Source organism: Siniperca chuatsi, linkage group LG11, assembly GCF_020085105.1.
Source record: "Siniperca chuatsi isolate FFG_IHB_CAS linkage group LG11, ASM2008510v1, whole genome shotgun sequence".
In the NCBI taxonomy this organism is placed as follows: domain Eukaryota; kingdom Metazoa; phylum Chordata; class Actinopteri; order Centrarchiformes; family Sinipercidae; genus Siniperca; species Siniperca chuatsi.
The window spans coordinates 8,440,354-8,460,290 of record NC_058052.1 but is presented as its reverse complement, the minus strand read 5'-3'; the positions used below and the strand labels follow the sequence as shown (position 1 = coordinate 8,460,290).

Below are 19,937 nucleotides of genomic sequence, written 5' to 3'. Positions count from 1 at the left end.
GTGACCTCAGGGCAGAAACATAGCCTAACTATGTGAATGGAAGAGGTACCAGTTCTGCATAGGCTGTGAATTGTTGTTAACAGGAGGGCTGTTCCAACCTTAAAGGCAAGACAGAAAAAAGACAGAGAGACAGTGTTAAATGTTTGCAGTCCTGATGTTCTGTGTGTCTGATTATCATTCCTGGAGGAATTTCTTCTCCCGGTCAACTAAATTCAACCAGTGAAAGAAACCCCTGTGAGCTTCCTGTATCTGTGGCGCTGCATTGCCTGCTGTGATTGATGGTCATTGCTGCTCTCCTCCAGGTGGAGGCGCTGTAGGACAAACAAACGCAAGTGGTTTGTGAAGGTTTTTCAGGGCAACAAGAAAACAAAGCAGCAGTGGTAAGGTGTAAAGACACAGTTGTTGAGCGTGTGTGTCGTCACAGCGGTGGGCTGAACAGCAGTAGGAGTGTAAAAAGACTGGGTCCCGCTGTATTACTCAGGCTGCACTACAGCGTCTATTCACAGGCGCGATCCCACTACTGAGCGGCACGGGGGCTTTGACCTGCTCCGTTTCCGACCTGGGCCGGTGCACCCCTCCTTAGACGACCTGGTGGTCCCGGGCTCCCCTAGGAGCACCATATCGATACCGAACTTAGTGCGGACACCCGATCGGCATAGTCCGCTGCAGCTCAGAGCTCCTGAGCTCAAACGATCCGCCAGCCTCAGCCTCCCGGTAGCTTGGATTACAGGCGCGCGCCACCGCACCCGGCGAGAGACTGCTGCACTCATCGGGCTTTTAGCTTCTGCAAACGTGACGTCATCGGAGCACGCACAGCGGCATCTAGCGACGAAACGTTGCGGCTGCAGTGCTGAGAGCTGATGTAGCATATTACATTTTCTAAAGTTCATTTAATTTGGATCGGCAACATAACATCCGATTATATGATCCCTTTATAATATGACGCATTATTAGTGATTGAACTATACCAAGGATTTAGCAATAAGACTCTAAACAGGCTTGATAGAAGCTACTAAATGTCAGTATGTTTCAAACTTGACAAAACAGTAAGCAATGTTAACATTTTAGAGTGTAATACACATTATATAACAAGTATTTGCTTAACAATAATAATATACTAGTGACAAACCTCTCATGAAGTCATGACTGGGATTTTTACCACAACAGCCCAGCTAGAGGCTCATTTAATAACATTTTAATAAAAGACTTAAGACTTCATAAATGGTTGTTATTCAATGGCTAAATGGCCTCACCAGGCCCACATTATCCTGCTTGTCACCAAGGTTTCGACTGACTTCGAACTTTGCACATTTGTCTACACAGGCAACCTTATAGTGCATTTTGTTGGTGAATCAGCTTTATCAAGGGAGGGTTGGTCAAAAGAAAAAAAGCAGTCATAGTGAGCTGGTTACATCTAGAGTTGCAGGCGATTTCCTGACACTATGGAAATGCAGCATTGTATAATTGTCATTTTTGCATGTGGTTTCTGCTTGGTGTTTCCTCCTAGCCATCCAGTAGGGACTGCTTTTTCTGCAAACCCGGTTAACTAAAAGAGAAAACACCTGTGGGCCTCTGGACTGATGCTGAAAACTAGATGAAAAGAATGAAAACTAACAGCAGGGTCCCACAGACCAGTTTGGAACCACAGCTACAGCAGAAGATGATCATTCAGTACAATAAATATGTGACATACAGTATGCAAATGAGAAATGGACAAACAGTCAGCTTTTCTGTTCAATCCATGAACTTCAGAGCTTTAAAGTGGTTGCCTCGAAGTGCAAAACACAACACTTTGCAAAAAAGGAGGTTGGCACACAGTCCTTTTTAATATGAGATTTTTTATATTCAACTGCCCTGATGTCACAGCAGAGGCACAGGTCTTTCCTCTAGTCACCCTCTGGTGCTCCTCTGAGTATCACGAGCCTTTCTGGTGTGACCTCAGGGCAGAAACATAGCCTAACTATGTGAATGGAAGAGGTACCAGTTCTGCATAGGCTGTGAATTGTTGTTAACAGGAGGGCTGTTCCAACCTTAAAGGCAAGACAGAAAAAAGACAGAGAGACAGTGTTAAATGTTTGCAGTCCTGATGTTCTGTGTGTCTGATTATCATTCCTGGAGGAATTTCTTCTCCCGGTCAACTAAATTCAACCAGTGAAAGAAACCCCTGTGAGCTTCCTGTATCTGTGGCGCTGCATTGCCTGCTGTGATTGATGGTCATTGCTGCTCTCCTCCAGGTGGAGGCGCTGTAGGACAAACAAACGCAAGTGGTTTGTGAAGGTTTTTCAGGGCAACAAGAAAACAAAGCAGCAGTGGTAAGGTGTAAAGACACAGTTGTTGAGCGTGTGTGTCGTCACAGCGGTGGGCTGAACAGCAGTAGGAGTGTAAAAAGACTGGGTCCCGCTGTATTACTCAGGCTGCACTACAGCGTCTATTCACAGGCGCGATCCCACTACTGAGCGGCACGGGGGCTTTGACCTGCTCCGTTTCCGACCTGGGCCGGTGCACCTCCTTAGACGACCTGGTGGTCCCGGGCTCCCCTAGGAGCACCATATCGATACCGAACTTAGTGCGGACACCCGATCGGCATAGTCCGCTGCAGCTCAGAGCTCCTGAGCTCAAACGATCCGCCAGCCTCAGCCTCCCGGTAGCTTGGATTACAGGCGCGCGCCACCGCACCCGGCGAGAGACTGCTGCACTCATCGGGCTTTTAGCTTCTGCAAACGTGACGTCATCTGAGCACGCACAGCGGCATCTAGTGACGAAACGTTGCGGCTGCAGTGCTGAGAGCTGATGTAGCATATTACATTTTCTAAAGTTCATTTAATTTGGATCGGCAACATAACATCCGATTATATGATCCCTTTATAATATGATGCATTATTCTTATTGTAATAAGTAGTTAGAATTTGTAGTTTAAATAATGTAAGGACATTTTTCTGCTAATTCTTCAGGGTTCCTCTTCTTCCTCAGGCCTTGCTCACTCTGAAAACAAAAGGTTCCTCAGAGGTCCATTTACTAAGTAAGCAGGCCTCTTGGATATGGGAGGTGTCTGTTAAGCACTACAGTATAAGCACTGTAGGACAGCGAGGAATCATACAAATGCTGTTGAAGTTTAAAAAAATAAGTGCACTGCTACAAATATTGCCATTGTAATTATAGTGAACACAGATTAATGTCAGTTTATATTGGGTACAGATTTATTTCAATTTATTCCTATCTTCATAATTCATTTCTAGGCTGAAGGGTTAGACAGAGTACTGCAGAGTTATTCATTAATAAGCTGAGCTGGAGTTTAACCTTCGAATGCAGATAAGATAGGTTAGGTGATAAAATATATCAGTTGTCCATGATTAATATTCAGATCTAATCTACTTTTTTATCATTACAGCTTGTTTTTACATTTTCTGTTCTTGTATTTGCCCTCTTCTTTGTTTACCGTTTTTGATCCGGCCCTTATCTTACCTTATCCAGTCCTTATCTTGTAATTAATATTTGAAGACATGGATGACTGAAGATAACAGCCTGAGTAATATTTAAAGTATGGAGCTAACCTTTATGCATTTAAGACCATTTACATTACAGCTAATATGGAGAAGGTATATACTCAAAATGATGATCATTTTCCTTATTATGAAATATCTGATACAGACACTAATAACAATTCCAGCTCTAATTATTTTGTAGCTTAGGTTGGCGAGTGAAGGGATATCAAGGTGGAAAAGGTCCAACCTCTCAAGACTGCAATTGATAAAATTCTCTAATGAATTTTGTGATGTGTTGTTCACTACAGGAACTAAAGAAACTTAGCATACGAGTTAGCCATTTTCTCACAGACTGTTCACATCGTTCTTTGAACGCTTTGTGGACATACTGCAGGACCTGATTCCTTCCTGGTTGCTATTCCTTCCTCCCCAGGAGGTGATACTACTTCCACGTTTGCTCTGAGATCTATAGAGATAACTCCAGTCATCAATCACTTCCTGACACCTGCATACACTTAACATTTGGAACCCAGCCTCTACTTCATATGCCTTGTTAAATACATTTTAATTATAGAAAAAGTTTGACATGTCATCTGCCAGCGGGGTGAAACATTTTCACTCATTTATAATCTACCTACACTTGTTTGATTTTTTGAAAGACCTTTACAGTTATAATATCAACATGATGGTAGTAGCCAAATAACATGCATTCCTAAACTCAAAATAACTCAAGTTACATTGAAAATAAGGGAAATCATTTGTTTCCACAAATGTAAACAAAATCTAATTTTGTGCCTCTCTTTTGGTTAGATGTTTTGAATTACTTCTGATAAAATCCCACCCCACTCAAGCAAAAATGGAAGTCACTGGTACTCTATTTAAAGCAAAAATCACTGTAGGTGTAATGATGCCACGCAAATGCACAACAGTGGCAAATTGAATGTTCTGTTTCCAATTAGAAGACATTGACGTTGAAGACATTAAATAAGACACATAAGCAAGTTTCACTTTTATGTTTCCAACATTATGAACTTGACAACAACACAAATACACATTACAGCATTAACTCCAGTTTCAGATCATTTCTCCATTGTGTGGTAGTGAACATAATTAACAAATGAGCAAGACTAATAACAAATTAAATGATTCACATAATCTAATGTGTCTGATGTTTGTTTGACAAAGTATTTCACACTTGCAACAGAAACATTCAGAGCTCACGATTTCCAGTTTCTGCGAGAAGTTTAGTGGAGTTACAGCCAGAACATATTCACAATTCACAACATTGACACCACAGTTAACAGATTCCCAACTGAAGAAGGACAACAACAAGGCACAAAACACAAACATTTCAACAAAATTAAACTGTTGATATATTTATATTTCATAATTTCTAAACCTCTGCAGCAGACTAGATGGCGAGTCAGCAGCCCAACGGAAACGTCGATGGCAGTAATCACCTAAACAGTGATGATAAAAAGTCCGTTAATTTTATCGGATTTAATACTGTGTAAACAATACATGCTCCTTGGTGGTACATAGCAAATAATGAATGGAAAAGAAATAGTTCAGACCTGCTGAGGAAATACAAAATTAACATTTTAGAGTGTAATACACATTATATAACAAGTATTTGCTTAACAATAATAATATACTAGTGACGAACCTCTCATGAAGTCATGACTGGGATTTTTACCACAACAGCCCAGCTAGAGGCTCATTTAATAACATTTTAATAAAAGACTTAAGACTTCATAAATGGTTGTTATTCAATGGCTAAATGGCCTCACCAGGCCCACATTATCCTGCTTGTCACCAAGGTTTCGACTGACTTCGAACTTTGCACATTTGTCTACACAGGCAACCTTATAGTGCATTTTGTTGGTGAATCAGCTTTATCAAGGGAGGGTTGGTCAAAAGAAAAAAAGTAGTCATAGTGAGCTGGTTACATCTAGAGTTGCAGGCGATTTCCTGACACTATGGAAATGCAGCATTGTATAATTGTCATTTTTGCATGTGGTTTCTGCTTGGTGTTCCCTCCTAGCCATCCAGTAGGGACTGCTTTTTCTGGTGTGACCTTAGGGCAGAAACATAGCCTACCTATGTGAATGGAAGAGGCACCAGTTCTGCATAGCCAGTGAATTTTTATTTATTTTTTGTATATAGTAGTTTTTATTTTTTGAACTGTGCAAGAGACACAATATAGTGTGATACAGTACATTACCACCCACCCCTGGATTTGCAAAGGTGTTCTCTCCGACAGAGGTGGGGCTGGGTCGCTGTGAGGACCGCGCCCTCTCCCAAACCCTCCCACACGGAGTGAGAATCAGTACTATGTGTACGCTTTTTATATGTATGTGGGATACCCTCAGACAGGGCAGGGCAAGACAAACAGGACAAAAAAAACAAAACAAAAATAAAAACAAAACAATGCCAGGGGCGCAGCTACAGACAAAAATAATTACAAAAGTAAATGAATATTAACAAGTCTGCAAACAGTGGGGACACTCCACAAGCAATACATGGCATGGGGTCACTCCACAGGCAAGTCTACCCCCAAACACCAAAAATTCCCCGTACAGCACCTCAGTATTGGCAGAGGACAAGTTTTTTTCTATTACAGAGGACTTTGGTTCCTCCAGAGTTTGCTGGGTCGACAGAATAAAGCTTCTTAATTGCAAAAATCTGTAGAATTGTGAGCTGGGTACCTCAAGTGCTCCATTGTCAAACAAGTTAGCAAATGTTAGAATGTCTTTTTCTGCCCATGAAATACTGTCACTGAATATAGAAGGCAGTGAATTTTTGAATCCTACAGCAATAAGGATGCTAGAGGCACTGTTAAAAACCAGGATTTCTATGCCCTAATTGGCCACTTCCATGCTCATATTTTTTATTTTATTTTAGATGTTGTGTTTTGCACTTCAGAAGCAACAATTAAAAGAAATTGGGTCTCCATATTTTCCATTACTTTGAGAACATTTTGAAATTTGCTTACTTGAGGATGGCATGGCATCATATGAAGGGATCTTTGGTGCTTCTTGCTCAGAATGAAGGTCCTCTGCTTGGGAAGTGTCAGGGATTTCTGCTTTTGAGGCCTCCAACATCGGTTCCGTCTTTTTTCTCACAACCCAGTGCATTGACTGCAAACAGATGACCAATATATATCACCAGGCTTTCTAAGTTACACAGATTACACCGTATTTTGAAAAGTCAATACAAAAGTAAAGACATTACATACAGTTTTTACAGAGTCATTCAAGGCTTGCCAGTCATGAAATGGAATAGTAACTCCACTTCTTTTCCAGAGGTCATAGTTTTTTCTTTTGGTTTCATTGCATAAAACCTCTTTGGCTTCCTGCAACTTTTGGAAATCTGCCACTGTCAGAAAGAAAGAAAATAGCAGGGTCTAAGATGGAACATTATGCTTACCGAATTAGGAGAAGTAAATACCCTCTTCTTTGCATGCACTTGTAAGCAGCTCTCCATTAACATAATTTGCTTTGAAGTCACAACATCAGAAAGAGGCATTAACTGTTTGTGGGTACACAAGTAAGAAAATCAAAAAATCATTCAAAAAAGGTAGTGAAAATAAAATCACACTTCTGGCTATAGAAAATGTTTTATGATACATTCTTTATATTTGTCAGCATTTGAAAGTTCCTGTTAAATATACACTTGTGTCACAGCAATGGTCCACATATTTACCGGCTCTTGGGTTGTCTAGGTGTTTGTCTGGGTGACATGCCAAGGCTCGGATCTTGTATTCGTTGAGAATCTGTTCAGTCTGCAAGGCAAAAGATTAAATAAATATAATGTAGGTCTACTTTTGCCAATCTAAATATTTGAAATTTAGGAATCAGTCACTTATTGTATTTTTAAAGGACATTATTCACTGTGGTAAAACACTTTCAAATTTACACACATTTCTGTGTGACTAAGAGGCCACAAAACAAATCAGTCTTACATACAGTATGTAAGGGAAATATAACAGTGATTTTCTGAACCTGGTCTATTTTATGCTATCTTGAAATTCATACTGATCAGTTTATTTTGAGGCCTTAACATGCATTAGCTTACTGCTGGTGTGACACAAATATTGTTCTTATTGTTGCTTTGACAATGTATACATTTTTAATGTTACTGTTGTCAGACTTTGTACTGTTAGCGACATGAACATAGGTTATTCTGCTTAGCGTGTATTACACTTAGTTATACATGTAGACATGTTGAAGAATTAATTATTAAGTACAAATACTGTGACGCAACCAACACAGACACTGGATGACGCACGACTCTGACATCTTTTGCTGAAGCATCAACAGGTATCTGTTGGTTCAGACTAACCACTGGAGGATATATAATTCATGAATCTTTTGGTTGTACAACTTACAGGTTGCTGATCGTTGGCGTACATCCAGCATTTTATGTTACCTTCCACTTCTGAAGCACTGATGTTTTGGTTTTGTAGATCTAAACAATCATTATGTCACCCAGCAAATAGGCCGATCCTTAAACACACTGGCCAGAACTTACCGACGACAATTCATCACATCCTAATAACCCGTAGTAATCCTCCAAGTCCTCTGGTTTGCAGTTCAAAACAGCCTCCATAAAAAACTGTTATGAAATGTGTATGGTTTCTTGTAACGGAGCCGCTTGAATATCTGCAATCCTCCTGGATAACAGCTGTCGGTTCAAGGGTCGTTGATGGGCTCCCCCTCGCTGCTGCGGGTCACTCACTGACACTATTCTCAAAGTTGATCTCTTTGTTATTTTTTCAGCTAGCTTTGGGTAATCAATGGCGAGACTGTCAAATGGTTAACATTGTCAAGGGAGATCTCTCCTGAGTTATGGGGGAAATTCAGTGGTCCCTTTTCATCATATGACGTGTGCTGCATTCAAGTGTCTTACTAAAGCTCCCACTCTAGTCGAAATTTCGAGCATAAAATAAAGGCAAAGGTAGCCTTAAGTAATTAGAAAACAAATTAAATTACTCTGTGATAAACTGTGATGACTGGGCTACATATCATGTAGCGTATGAGGCAAAATGAAAATGATAAATTTGCAGGAGGCATGTAATTGAGGTTGTAAATAAAACTTCAACGTCCACATGTAATACAAATGTTATAAAAGATATTGATTGGCATGGCTCACATGCTATTATCGAAAAGTGTAACTTCTGCGTTTTACTCACAACTTTGTGCGGCCCTTAATTAGCGCGTACCTTTGCTCAAAATTCACCTGACAGTGTTTGAAGGCAGCAATATTTTGTTATGGTTTTATGTCACCCACGTAAAAAGGGGACGTTCCAGCCGCGACTACTGGTGGAGAAGGAGTCACGTGCGCTATGCAAATGAGCCAGCTGTCCGAGAGGAAGGATCTGCTCAGCGGCTCTGCGGGCTGAAGATGGCGGACGGAGAGAACAGTCTCGGAACGGCCTTTTCAGGCGCCTCCGACATGGAAGAACCTGCCGCGAAAAGATCGAAAATCAGTCCGGTGACTAACTACGGTTTCAAAGTCGCAAAAGCAGATAAATTCTCATGCGTCTCTGGGGCTACGGAGAGCTGGGAGGCGGCGGGGAATTGTGCGCAGCCAGCGGAGAAGGAAGCAAAGCCGGTGATGGCGGTAGAGCAGGCCCCAGCGGCGCAAGGCGGAGACAACAATGGACTGGGGTTGCTGGTCTCCGAGCCGCACAAACCAGTTGTGAAACTAGACGATAGCGCTGTACTTGGGACAACTGAGGAGGGTGCTGGTATGAAATGAGACGGACATTTAACAAAGCTTTAAGTAGTTAGCTAATGTTACGCGACATACAGTTAAAGTGCTTGTTTTACCAACTTAGCCGGCGAGTTTGAAAGCGAAGATAAGTTAACGTTAGTTAGCTAACGGTAAACACAGTAAAGACGTGTGGGTGTTGAGAGGTGTGTGCTTCGCAAGACGGCAGCTTTAACTTTTCTTTAGTTAACGCTATGAAGGAAAGAGAAAACTGCCTGTCCTACATCTTGTGGGGATTTAACTTCATTCTCCCACGGCACAAAGTTAAACATAAACTTTGATAGCAACTTAGCATTTGTTAGCCGGGTTAACGTTACATCTCTTTCCCACTAACATTCACTTAAGTTAATGTTAAAGTTACCACACTGACGTTGTTGACATGGGTATTGATTGTAACTGATCGTAGTGGTTATTAGAGATAGACGCCACTTATCTCTAGTTTTATTTGTTAATTTTCCAAAATTTTCTGTGCTCAGATTTTCTTAGACATGACGATCTCCCCTCCAACGGTCTGGCTGTCACACCGGACCACATGAATGACGAAGATGACAGATCCTCACATGCAAGCTCCAGCGACTGGACTCCTCAACCGCAAATAGGTAACTAAGTGCATTTGAGTAGCATTTGGCAAAAACCTTGCCTGGAGCAGCTTTTCTTAGCTACTCCTCTGATATTATGTATTAAGTAAGTAGGAAATTGTTTAAACTACGTTATAATTGCACGCAGTGACACAGCATATACATTTTGGAATACAACCCATGCTGAGATGTTGTATTCTTGGACAGGTTCCTACAGTTTCATCCAGCAACACATCAGAGAGACCGATCCAAGGACCATTCTGAGGGATTTGCTGCCTGAGACTGTACTCCCACCAGATTTAGATGACATGACATTGTGGCAGATCATCATCAACATCTCAGAACCTCCAAAAAGAAAGAAGCGGAAGGATATCAACACCTTAGAAGATGTGGTCAGGCTACTCCATGAAAGTAAAAGGATCCTTGTGTTGACTGGTGCTGGGGTATGCATTTACAGAGTATTATACAGTTGTACTATTTGAGTTACCACGTGTTTGAGTGAAGACATATTACCAGTGTTCATGCTATTAAGTCAGAATGCTTGTATGCTTTTTTTTTTTTTTTAGGTGTCAGTTTCATGTGGAATACCAGACTTTCGTTCCAGAGATGGAATTTATGCACGGCTTGCTGTAGATTTTCCCGATCTTCCAGACCCTCAAGCTATGTTTGACATTGAATACTTCAGACGGGACCCAAGACCCTTTTTCAAGTTTGCTAAGGTTTGTTCATTGTGTCCACTTGCTTTTGTGCAAATCAAAGTTGATAACAATACATCAAAAACACCAACTAAGGTCCTGGTGTCTGGTGTATGATGTGATAAGATAATAAACATATGTATTCAAAACTAAACATGCTCGCATAAACCTTTGCAAGGTGCTACAGAGATAATATCATGCATAGATACAGAGATACAGTGTTTACCCTTGAGCACATAGATGAGACATATGCCCTTTGCATGAAGAAGGTCTATGAACAAATAAGTCTGTAGTATATATGGTACACAAGACCCTTGTGTGTAGAAAACATATTTGGTGTTTACGATGTGTTTTTAAGAGGAATCTTGTTTAACTTGAATCTGGCATAAAACTGGGTGATATGCATGCCTATAGCAAGCTTTAGATTTAGTCCACAAGTGCTGAATGCATTCTCTGTGTTATAGGAGATCTACCCTGGTCAGTTCCAGCCTTCACCCTGTCACAAATTCATATCTATGCTGGATAAGCAGAGGAAGCTGCTGCGCAATTACACACAAAACATTGATACATTAGAACAAGTGGCTGGAGTCCAGCGGATTATCCAGTGTCATGGTAAGTGATACAGCCAATAGATGGATCTTGCTTATTTTTTTTATATAGTTCTGTCCATGGTGATGATGAAAGGTCATTACTAACTTTTATTTCAGGGTCGTTTGCAACTGCATCCTGTCTCGTCTGTAAACACAAAGAGGATTGTGAGGCTATAAGGGAAGACATCTTTAACCAGGTATTTATCCATTACAAACTGATCCAAGATAACATATTTATATGCGCTATTGGATACCGCATTATCACAAGACACTGTGAAGAGATTTTTATCAACAACTTTAACAAGCAACTTCCAGTGAAGAATCTTGCAGGGCCCAAGAAGCTAATCTGTGTACATTTGCTGTGTTTATGAGATCTTGTGTATGAAACTTGGTGTTAGCACTGGTGCCAAAGCTGGAGCGGTACAGAGTCATTCCAGGGGTGGGGCAAATATGACCAGGAGGAGTAATTTGGAGTAAAACTAAAGATGAATTGACCCTTTTCACAGCAAACACATTTTTAATTTGCATTGGTTTGCATTATTTGCTGGAAGGGAGCCATTGTTATGAGCTCCACCTGTAATTTTCCTGCTCAGAGAAGTCAAAATCTCTTTTTTATGAATTTTAAGAATTATTAAAAAAAAAAACAACAACAATGCTCTGATGCTAGCAAGGTTGTCAAGATTTAGGATGCCAAGATTTTTTTGACTTCAAATAGACGTGCAAAGTTCAAGATGGACAGACTTTTGATGGCAAAAAAAGGAAATTGATGCTCATTTAAGGGCGTGACAGAAAACATTTGGGAATCACTTCAGTAGTGTTTGTAGTGCTTTATTGTTTTTCATGCAACTACAACATATTGTAAATCTATATTAGTGTCATCAGTATTGTCCAGACATGCTGCAGTTAAAACATTGTGACTGGAAGCATTAACCAGTTTCATTAACTCTACAGTCAATTTTGAGATCGTAGTGGTCGTGTTGTATTAATTATAGTGAAAAGGTGTTTCAAGCAGTCTGTCCATTCTCATTAACATAATGTAAATAATGCTTGTAGCAAGTTCGTTCATCTAAATTAAAAATAAGAAACTTTTTGAAATGTCATTTACCGTACCTCCCTTGTATTGGGTTTGCAGTGGTAGTTGCAGCAGCAGATACTTGAAATCCTTTTCATTCAGCACCAAAACTATTTGCTTAACTAGATACCACCAGGTGTACGAAGGAAAATGTGTGTTCTTTTATTTAATTTCCTTATTTCTTTTGTAATTTGGGTGTTTTTTTATATGTCATGAACATGTTTTAAAATGTGACATGTGGTTTTCAGCTCCAGCACAAACTGACTGTAGTGAATACCCCCAGGCATCATTCCCCAAAGATTTTGCACCATCCATCAATGTACGACTGTCAGTCGATTGTGGGAGTAAATCAGGGTGGTATAGCTGCCTACTTTGAGGACATTGGCTAGTATTGTGGATATTATAGACATGAAACCCCTATCAAAATAAAGATAAAATTTGGCATGGCATTCCTTTAACACAACATTTTGTTATAATGCTAATAATATAAATTCGTCCTGTAGGTTGTCCCTCATTGTCCACGGTGTCCAGATATTCCCCTGGCAATCATGAAACCTGACATTGTCTTCTTTGGAGAGAATCTTCCAGAAATGTTCCACAGAGCTATGAAGCAGGATAAAGATGAGGTGGACCTCTTGATTGTCATTGGCTCTTCACTTAAAGTCCGACCAGTTGCCCTCATCCCAAGTATGTTTTATTCAGATAAATGGATTTTTGTTTTCTGTAAGATGCATGCAATATGTTTCGGTTGTGCTTGTAGTAAATCCAAACATACAATACGTAACCGTTTTTCTCTTCATCCCATCCAGACTCCATTCCTCATGAAGTGCCTCAGGTCCTGATCAATAGGGAGCAGCTGCCTCACCTCAACTTTGATGTGGAGCTACTTGGGGACTGTGATGTCATTGTCAACGAGCTCTGTCATCGCTTGGGTGGAGATTTTGAGCAGCTCTGCTACAACACTGTAAAACTCACTGAGATCACAGAGAAACCCCCTCGGTTACCAGAACAGCCACCAAGCGAGGCCTTGCCTGCTTCCAGCGATGCAATTCAGGAGAAGCAGCACAGTACAGACTCAGTAACTAAGCCTTCAGAGGAGACAGAAAGTCCGAATGTCACAGAGACTGCTGGTAATAATGTTACACCTCCAGAGCCTTGTCCAAATGCTCAGTGTCCCAGTGAAGAGACGGCTGAGCCTTCAGAGTTATCAGCAGAAGATACACCAAAAGAGGAGGCCTCTGAAGTAAAGAGCCAAACCTCCAACCTTGAATTTCGTAGACGATGCTGGATGAGTCGAATCAACAGAAGTCCAATCAGCAAACGCCTTGAGAGTAAGCTTTAGACCATGGTAGAGAGAACAACACTGTTTACTATAATTAACAAATATATTTTGATATATTTGAAAGTGAGACATAGGTGCGTTTAATCAACGCTCAACAATATTGTTTTTTTTCCCCTCATACATGCAAATACTTGCTAATCCAAATAATTATAAATGCCAAAGACATAGAGTAGATAGCACATAGATATACAATGATAGCATTTCTCCAGATATTGATTTCTGCACTGTAACTTGTTTGTATTGTTTCCCACAGCAGGCCAGTACCTGTTTCAAGCACCAAATCACTATATCTTCCATGGGGCGGAGGTTTACTCTGACTCTGAAGATGAGACGTCGAGCTCCTGTGGGAGTGACAGTGATGAGTCTGAATGCAGTGCAGATGGGGTAGAAGAAGACAGCGAGCCGGAGGAAGCCGGCACGCTAGCAGCGGATGAAGAGACATGCCTCAGAGACACAATACAACACACTTTAGCCAATGAAGCCACATCGAGTGTGCAGACAGACAATACTTCTGAAAAGACTCAGAGCACCACACACCTTTAAATGTAAAGTACCCAGTCGACAAAGCACTAATTGTCTTTTTTTATATATATATATATATATATGTTTCGTATATTTTTGACTCATCAACCTTACTATTATTTTTCATAAAGATGAAATTGCGTGACAACTTTGTGTGAATATGCAGGAAGTATTTTTTTCCTTGTTTTTCTTTTTTTCTTTCTATGCCCAGTTTGGTCACATGCATTGTGTCTGAAACCTCATACTGTATACTACTTACTAAATAGAATGCAGTAGTTGTTTTTTCTTTTTTAGGATGTCTTTCCATGTGCTTCTCTCATTTTGCATTCACATTTTCAGAAATGCAGCTGAAGCTCTCATCTACTGCAGCGTACCATGAATGCAACACTAGATTAAGCTTTAATTCCTTAATTGCAGTCATTTTAAGCAAAGACATCAAATGTCTCGGTCCATAGTGTCATGTCAGCTGTGGTCTAATGATGTGTTTTAGAGTTGGTTCATGTTACCATTGGGAAACGTAAATATGTAAGCCTACTGCCTGCTAAATAGTGGGTACTATGAGTTTCAGACACATACATATGTCTTCAGATGGTTTACTTGAACACACTGTCTAACTTGCAATATAAAAAACTCAGCTCTGCCCTTTCATGGGGGTAAATGCTAGAAAAACAGTACTCTTTAATTTTAGACCAAAGAACACTTTATCAACACGCTCCTACGTTGTCATAAGCTTTGTATGTTTAACCTGTCATTTCAATCTTGGAAAAAATACAACAATTGACAAGGTGTTCCTTCTGACATGTGGCAGCTACTTTTTACGGTCAAGCCTCATATTTTTATACTTCGATGTGAGACATACTCATCAAAGAGTAGATGATAGTTTTTATCTGTACAAAGTTATACTAAGTTGTAATATTAAGTCTTAGGAATATATTCAGTGAATTTACATTGACAAATGGCACTTTTTTCCCTATATATAAAACAGGTTTTGTTGCCCATGTCACTTTTCATAGAATATAAAGCAATTTCTTTTATTATACAGAGGAGTCTGGTGCCTGTAAAGATTAAGTGTTGGTAGATAGACATATTTGAGCCAATGTAACGGATAAATGTCTACACCAACATAATTCACATACCATTTACAAGGTAATGTTTTGTTTACTGTTTAAGAAATAAGATTTTTTTTTACATCATATTAGTTGTTATTTCTTCTGGGGTTCTCAGTAAAAAAACCAAAAAAAAAAAACCAACACTGACCACTCATTTCTGTTATTTCATACACACTTTTGCCATCTTCAATTTGATGGTGCAGACGCGAGTAGTGCGCCACCTAGCGCCGCTGAACTCACCCTGTTCCTCATTCCGCTTTACAGAGTGTGTAACTAGAGTGAGAGGGTTTCTGTGAGAGACGAGTCACACTTCAACATTGTTATATTCTGAAGAAAAGTGTCTTTATAACAGAAATACAGTACAGTTTGTACTGATTTAACGTTAAAAGGGGACGGATTTTGGAATACTGTCGCTAAGCGGTCCTATTTTGCGCATGCGTATTACAGTAATATGAGGTTTCTACCTTTAATTTAGCTGAAATATCAAGCTAGTGAGTCTATTAACAGTTGGTTCATTAATATTTACTCTTTAAACAGTTGTACACGGTCCAGCTGAATAAGGTTTACATAAACAAAGCCTAGGGACTTTGTTTAGCCAAAGTCTTTAAAACTACATTTCCCTGTTTCCCCTCAGCTTTCCGGTGATACGACGTGTCGTAAAATAAGAGTTACTAACAGCAAAACCGAGATGGACACCACCAAAGATGTTTGACAGTTTCTGTCTTTATCCTTATTTGTTATCCGAAATGTTTATCTAGTGACGCCAGGCTTGGACCGGTTATGAAAATGGAGGCCATGGAAGATGATAGTTTGGACATAAAAGACGACCATAACCACAACTATTGTGCGAGCAGCAGTAGTAAAGTCCGCACGTATCTGACAAGCCAGTTGTCGGTCCCGCAGCCCGTGTGTCTACCGGTGCCGGGAGGAGAACCTTTGACTCGACGAGCAAAAGTGTGGTCAGGCAGCACCGGGGGGTCAAAGTTCATGGACTCGGATTCAGGCAGTGAGAGCAGCGAAGTCAGCGAGACTGACTGCACGGCTCCGCCAGTCGCTGTCGAGGGAAAATTCACCCTCGATTCTACTTCCAAGTTCCGTAAGTTCTCTTAAAGCAGACACCGTGACAGCAGGGCCTGTATCCTGTAGTCACTCAGCAGCTCGGCCTGCTGCAATATTACTAATGTGTGAAGACTGGTGCTCTTGGCAGCAGACCGACAGTCTGTTAGGCCTAATGGTTTTGACCAGAATCAAGGGCCTGATAACAGATCATTGAAACCTAACCAGGTCTCCTCTTTTCACTTAGTTCTGAATGCAATGGCTGTAGAAGACTACCGAAAAAACCACTGGCCAAACCTGGAGAAGGCAATCGACCGTTTGTTGATTCAAAATCCCACAGACCACATCTCTGTTTCTTATGCACAGATATACAGGTAACGTGATGTTGAAAAACACACCTGAGCTGAGCCAGATTGATCTACAGTATGTGATTTCTGTTGCACTGAGGAGCCCCCATAAAGTTTCCATATGCTTCACTGGTAATCTTAGTTAATCTGAAATACTGTGGTTCTGTACTGGTCTGAGTTTCTCTTCTGCTTTGTTTTCCTAGTTACGTCTACAAGTGTGTTTGTCAGCAGCACTCTGAGCTGCTCTACAATGATTTGACATTAAAAATAACAAGTCATCTGCAACAGGTTTCCTCCCATCTACAAGTAAGGAAATACAAATACAAAGAAAAAATTATATACGGCGCATACAGAAACTATAAAATTAAAAAAAACACTTTTATTATTGGTTTCCAGGCCAGCCCGCCTGAGATCTTCATTGAGAACTTCAACGTTGCGCTGACACAATACACGGCTTCTCTTCAATGTATAGTTCCTGTATTTATGTACTTGGTAGGAATATTTTTCATAAGTCTTTTTTCGTTAAATATCTGTTTTAAAGACAATGTAGAACTTGGTCTACATATTAAGTGAAATTTCTAGCACATTCCTTGAAACCAAGCATAGCCGTGTGCTGGGGTGTATATGTATTCACTTTCGTATAAATGTTTTCAGAACAAGTTCTACATCGAGTCAAAACTGAACAGAGACCTAAGAGAGGATCTGATGAAGCTGTTTGCTGATCACGTTGCAGAAAAACATGTGAACACACTGATGCGTGAGTGTATTGCTTCATTTGAAGCCCTGATGGCTGTCATGACATTTGAAAATTGTTGTAATTGTGAATGTGTAACAAAAGTTGTCACCTACACTTGGTTAAGAAAAAAACCTTCCTTTGCCCAAATCCAGGGCAACTCAGCTAATTGTGCTGCTGTCTGTCATCCTGGAAAGCACAGGATTTGTGATTCGGGACGTGGAAGCTGCACCTACAGAAGACTTGATTCCTTGCTAACACAAATTACTTCTTAAATACTTATTTATTTTTTTCTTGTTCAGCTCTTCTCATCAAAGCTCATTCCATGCCCTTTCAAGTGCAGCCATCTACAATGGCCAGTGTGGTTAAAGGCCTCTACAGCCTCCGACCAGGTGTGCTATTTTCATTGTCCTTGCCTGTTCTGCTGCCAGAAAGATCTTGTGTGTATTATTGCATTTCCGTGCGTCTCTGCTGCAAGCTAATGTAATCTTTTTGCCTCAACTACAGCAAACAAAACAGACATATTAGTTTATTTCTCCACCAGCATTCAGAATAAGCTGCACTACACATGTTCTTCTGTTTCATAGATTTGTGGTTCCCTCTTTCAGATTTGGCCCAGTCAGCCCCGGCTCTCTTCTCTGGGTTTATTCCCCAAATCAACCCTCCTGCTGTGGAGTCTCTGCTGCCCGACTACGCCGCTCGTGACCAGAAGTTACAGATGGAGCTCTCCATGAACGGATTCCCACGGTCAGTTTTCTGAGGCTGCAGTCTCAGATGGTCGCAGTGTGAATATAAACACAGCTTTTGGGTGTGCACTTCACTTTAAGTCACTGATGTGGTGTGTTTTTTGTTTCCCAGAGGCGACCAGTCTCGCAAACGGGCCAGCGATGACTCCTGATAGCAGAGCCGCCGTCACTAGACTTGTTGCAGAACTATTACTGTGCCTCCCGCATCTTTATCACAAGTTGGCTTACTGCACTGGGTACAATGTTGACAATGTGTCAGTTTCATCTCTGTCGACTCAAGGTCACAAAACACTGTGAACAACAAAGAGAACACGATGTTGAGTTGCTGAGCAGAAGCTTAATCTCACTGCACTAAAAAAAAAAAAAAAGCACACAGACTTCCATTATGGTGCTTTCCTCTGTGATTATGATGCATCCAGCTTCCGTATTCGTGGGATGCTGCTCTGTGCGCTGAGATGGTTTTCCTTACGTTCTCCTCATTTGAAGAGTGCCTTCAGTGGTGTGTGTTCTGATCGGATATCCTAGCGAGGGATAGGCTGATGATGGGTATTTCATTCCTAACCTTTAACATTGAAGTGTCTTTTTTTGATAGACCGGGCTAATCAAGACTTTCTATTGCTGCTAATAATACTATCCATGTGATGATACTACAAATCCCACGGTTTCACCCACTGTGTCTGTAGCCCAGTGGCTTCACTCAACACAAATGAGTGTGGAAAGAAATGAGAACAAGGGGAACTAAGTCGTTGATCTCTTCTTCATGTTGCCTTTACTGTGTTGGTAAACCGGATTGTATTTTCCTGTTACGCCAAAGAGGATTTGCAGTACTTGTGTTTTTTTTTTCTTTTCTTTATATATAATGCATTGGATTTGAGCTGAGTTAATGTTGTATGCTGTCTGAGTCACTGAGCCATTTAATTTTTTTTATACTAACAAGTTTTGAGCATTGGTTGACCCGTTTGTTTGTTAGGCTCGAGTCAAATTCTTACTTTAAATGTCACTTGTCTGTTTTAGCCTTGCATGTAGGATTGGCAGGGATTGCCATGTAAGACATCGCACTGTTTGTCAGACAGCTTAGACAACTTTTCTAATTTCACTTCAGTTTGTTTGACAACTTACCTAAATCGTCCCAACTGTAAATATATCGAACCTGATGCCTGATGGATTTTACAAAATTAATGATATGCAAATATTGTTTGGCCTGAGTCTGGCGTACTCGTGCATTAAATGTTCCTATCATGTATAAGCCTGTTTATGATGCAAATGTTTTTTGTGTTTTTGCATAGTGGTCAGTATGTATTAGCTTTTGTCAAAGATGCATTTTTGTTAAATGATTCAATTGAAAAGAAGTATTTCATACAAGGTCTTACACTGTTTTAAGTGTAAATAGATGCTCAGGCTTGCTTTTCATTTCTGTCTGTGGGTCTTGGAAATGGTTCTCATTGGCTTTCAAATAAACTAATTTCATTAATCATGGGATATAGAGATGATTTTTTTTCAATGTTTAAGATTTAAAGGCATTATAATAAATCCAATGAAGTAGAAGAAAATCAGAGTCATTGCAGATGCCACACACTGGATGTACTATGTCAACTTGCTGAGATTATATCACTTTTTCTCTACCGTTCTGCAAAAAAATATCCATGTTAAAACAACTGTGAATAAAATTCCACTTGGCTCAAATGCTGTTTCAGAAATCTGTTGCAAAGAAATCTTTTTTTCCCCCAAACCAATAAAATCCTTGAATCCAGTCACACACTACTGCCTAGATGTTTTACCACCTGCATTTTTTTACAGTATGCACACATCAGTGCTTTGATCTGCTGTGTTAACATTAGTGTGTGTGTGTGCGAGAGAGGCTCAACAAGGGGCTTCTAATTCTGTAGGATG

General features: G+C 40.4%; 3 protein-coding genes across 3 annotated transcripts; 2 read left to right on the top strand and 1 right to left on the bottom strand.

The window, feature by feature from the left end:
* Positions 1-2,385: 2,385 nt before the first annotated feature.
* On the bottom strand, positions 2,386-8,646 carry dnajc12 (DnaJ (Hsp40) homolog, subfamily C, member 12). Its single transcript, XM_044215335.1, has 5 exons — positions 8,016-8,646; positions 7,188-7,266; positions 6,721-6,860; positions 6,478-6,622; positions 2,386-4,942 (listed from the first exon to the last, which is right to left on the bottom strand). The coding sequence occupies exons 1-5, from the start codon at positions 8,091-8,093 to the stop codon at positions 4,860-4,862; spliced, it is 525 nt and encodes a 174-aa protein (XP_044071270.1). The 5' UTR covers positions 8,094-8,646; the 3' UTR covers positions 2,386-4,859.
* Positions 8,647-8,785: 139 nt separating this feature from the next.
* On the top strand, positions 8,786-15,306 carry sirt1 (sirtuin 1). The gene is made up of 9 exons (XM_044215333.1): positions 8,786-9,234; positions 9,734-9,856; positions 10,043-10,278; positions 10,402-10,554; positions 10,995-11,142; positions 11,238-11,317; positions 12,696-12,879; positions 13,002-13,523; positions 13,788-15,306. The coding sequence occupies exons 1-9, from the start codon at positions 8,889-8,891 to the stop codon at positions 14,075-14,077; spliced, it is 2,082 nt and encodes a 693-aa protein (XP_044071268.1). The 5' UTR covers positions 8,786-8,888; the 3' UTR covers positions 14,078-15,306.
* A 497-nt stretch (positions 15,307-15,803) lies between these two features.
* cacul1 (CDK2 associated cullin domain 1) lies at positions 15,804-19,744 on the top strand. Its single transcript, XM_044215334.1, has 8 exons — positions 15,804-16,261; positions 16,469-16,595; positions 16,772-16,874; positions 16,965-17,060; positions 17,223-17,325; positions 17,604-17,693; positions 17,910-18,048; positions 18,160-19,744. Exons 1-8 carry the CDS (start codon positions 15,946-15,948, stop codon positions 18,197-18,199), a joined length of 1,014 nt encoding a protein of 337 aa, XP_044071269.1. The 5' UTR covers positions 15,804-15,945; the 3' UTR covers positions 18,200-19,744.
* The last annotated feature ends 193 nt before the right edge of the window (positions 19,745-19,937 follow it).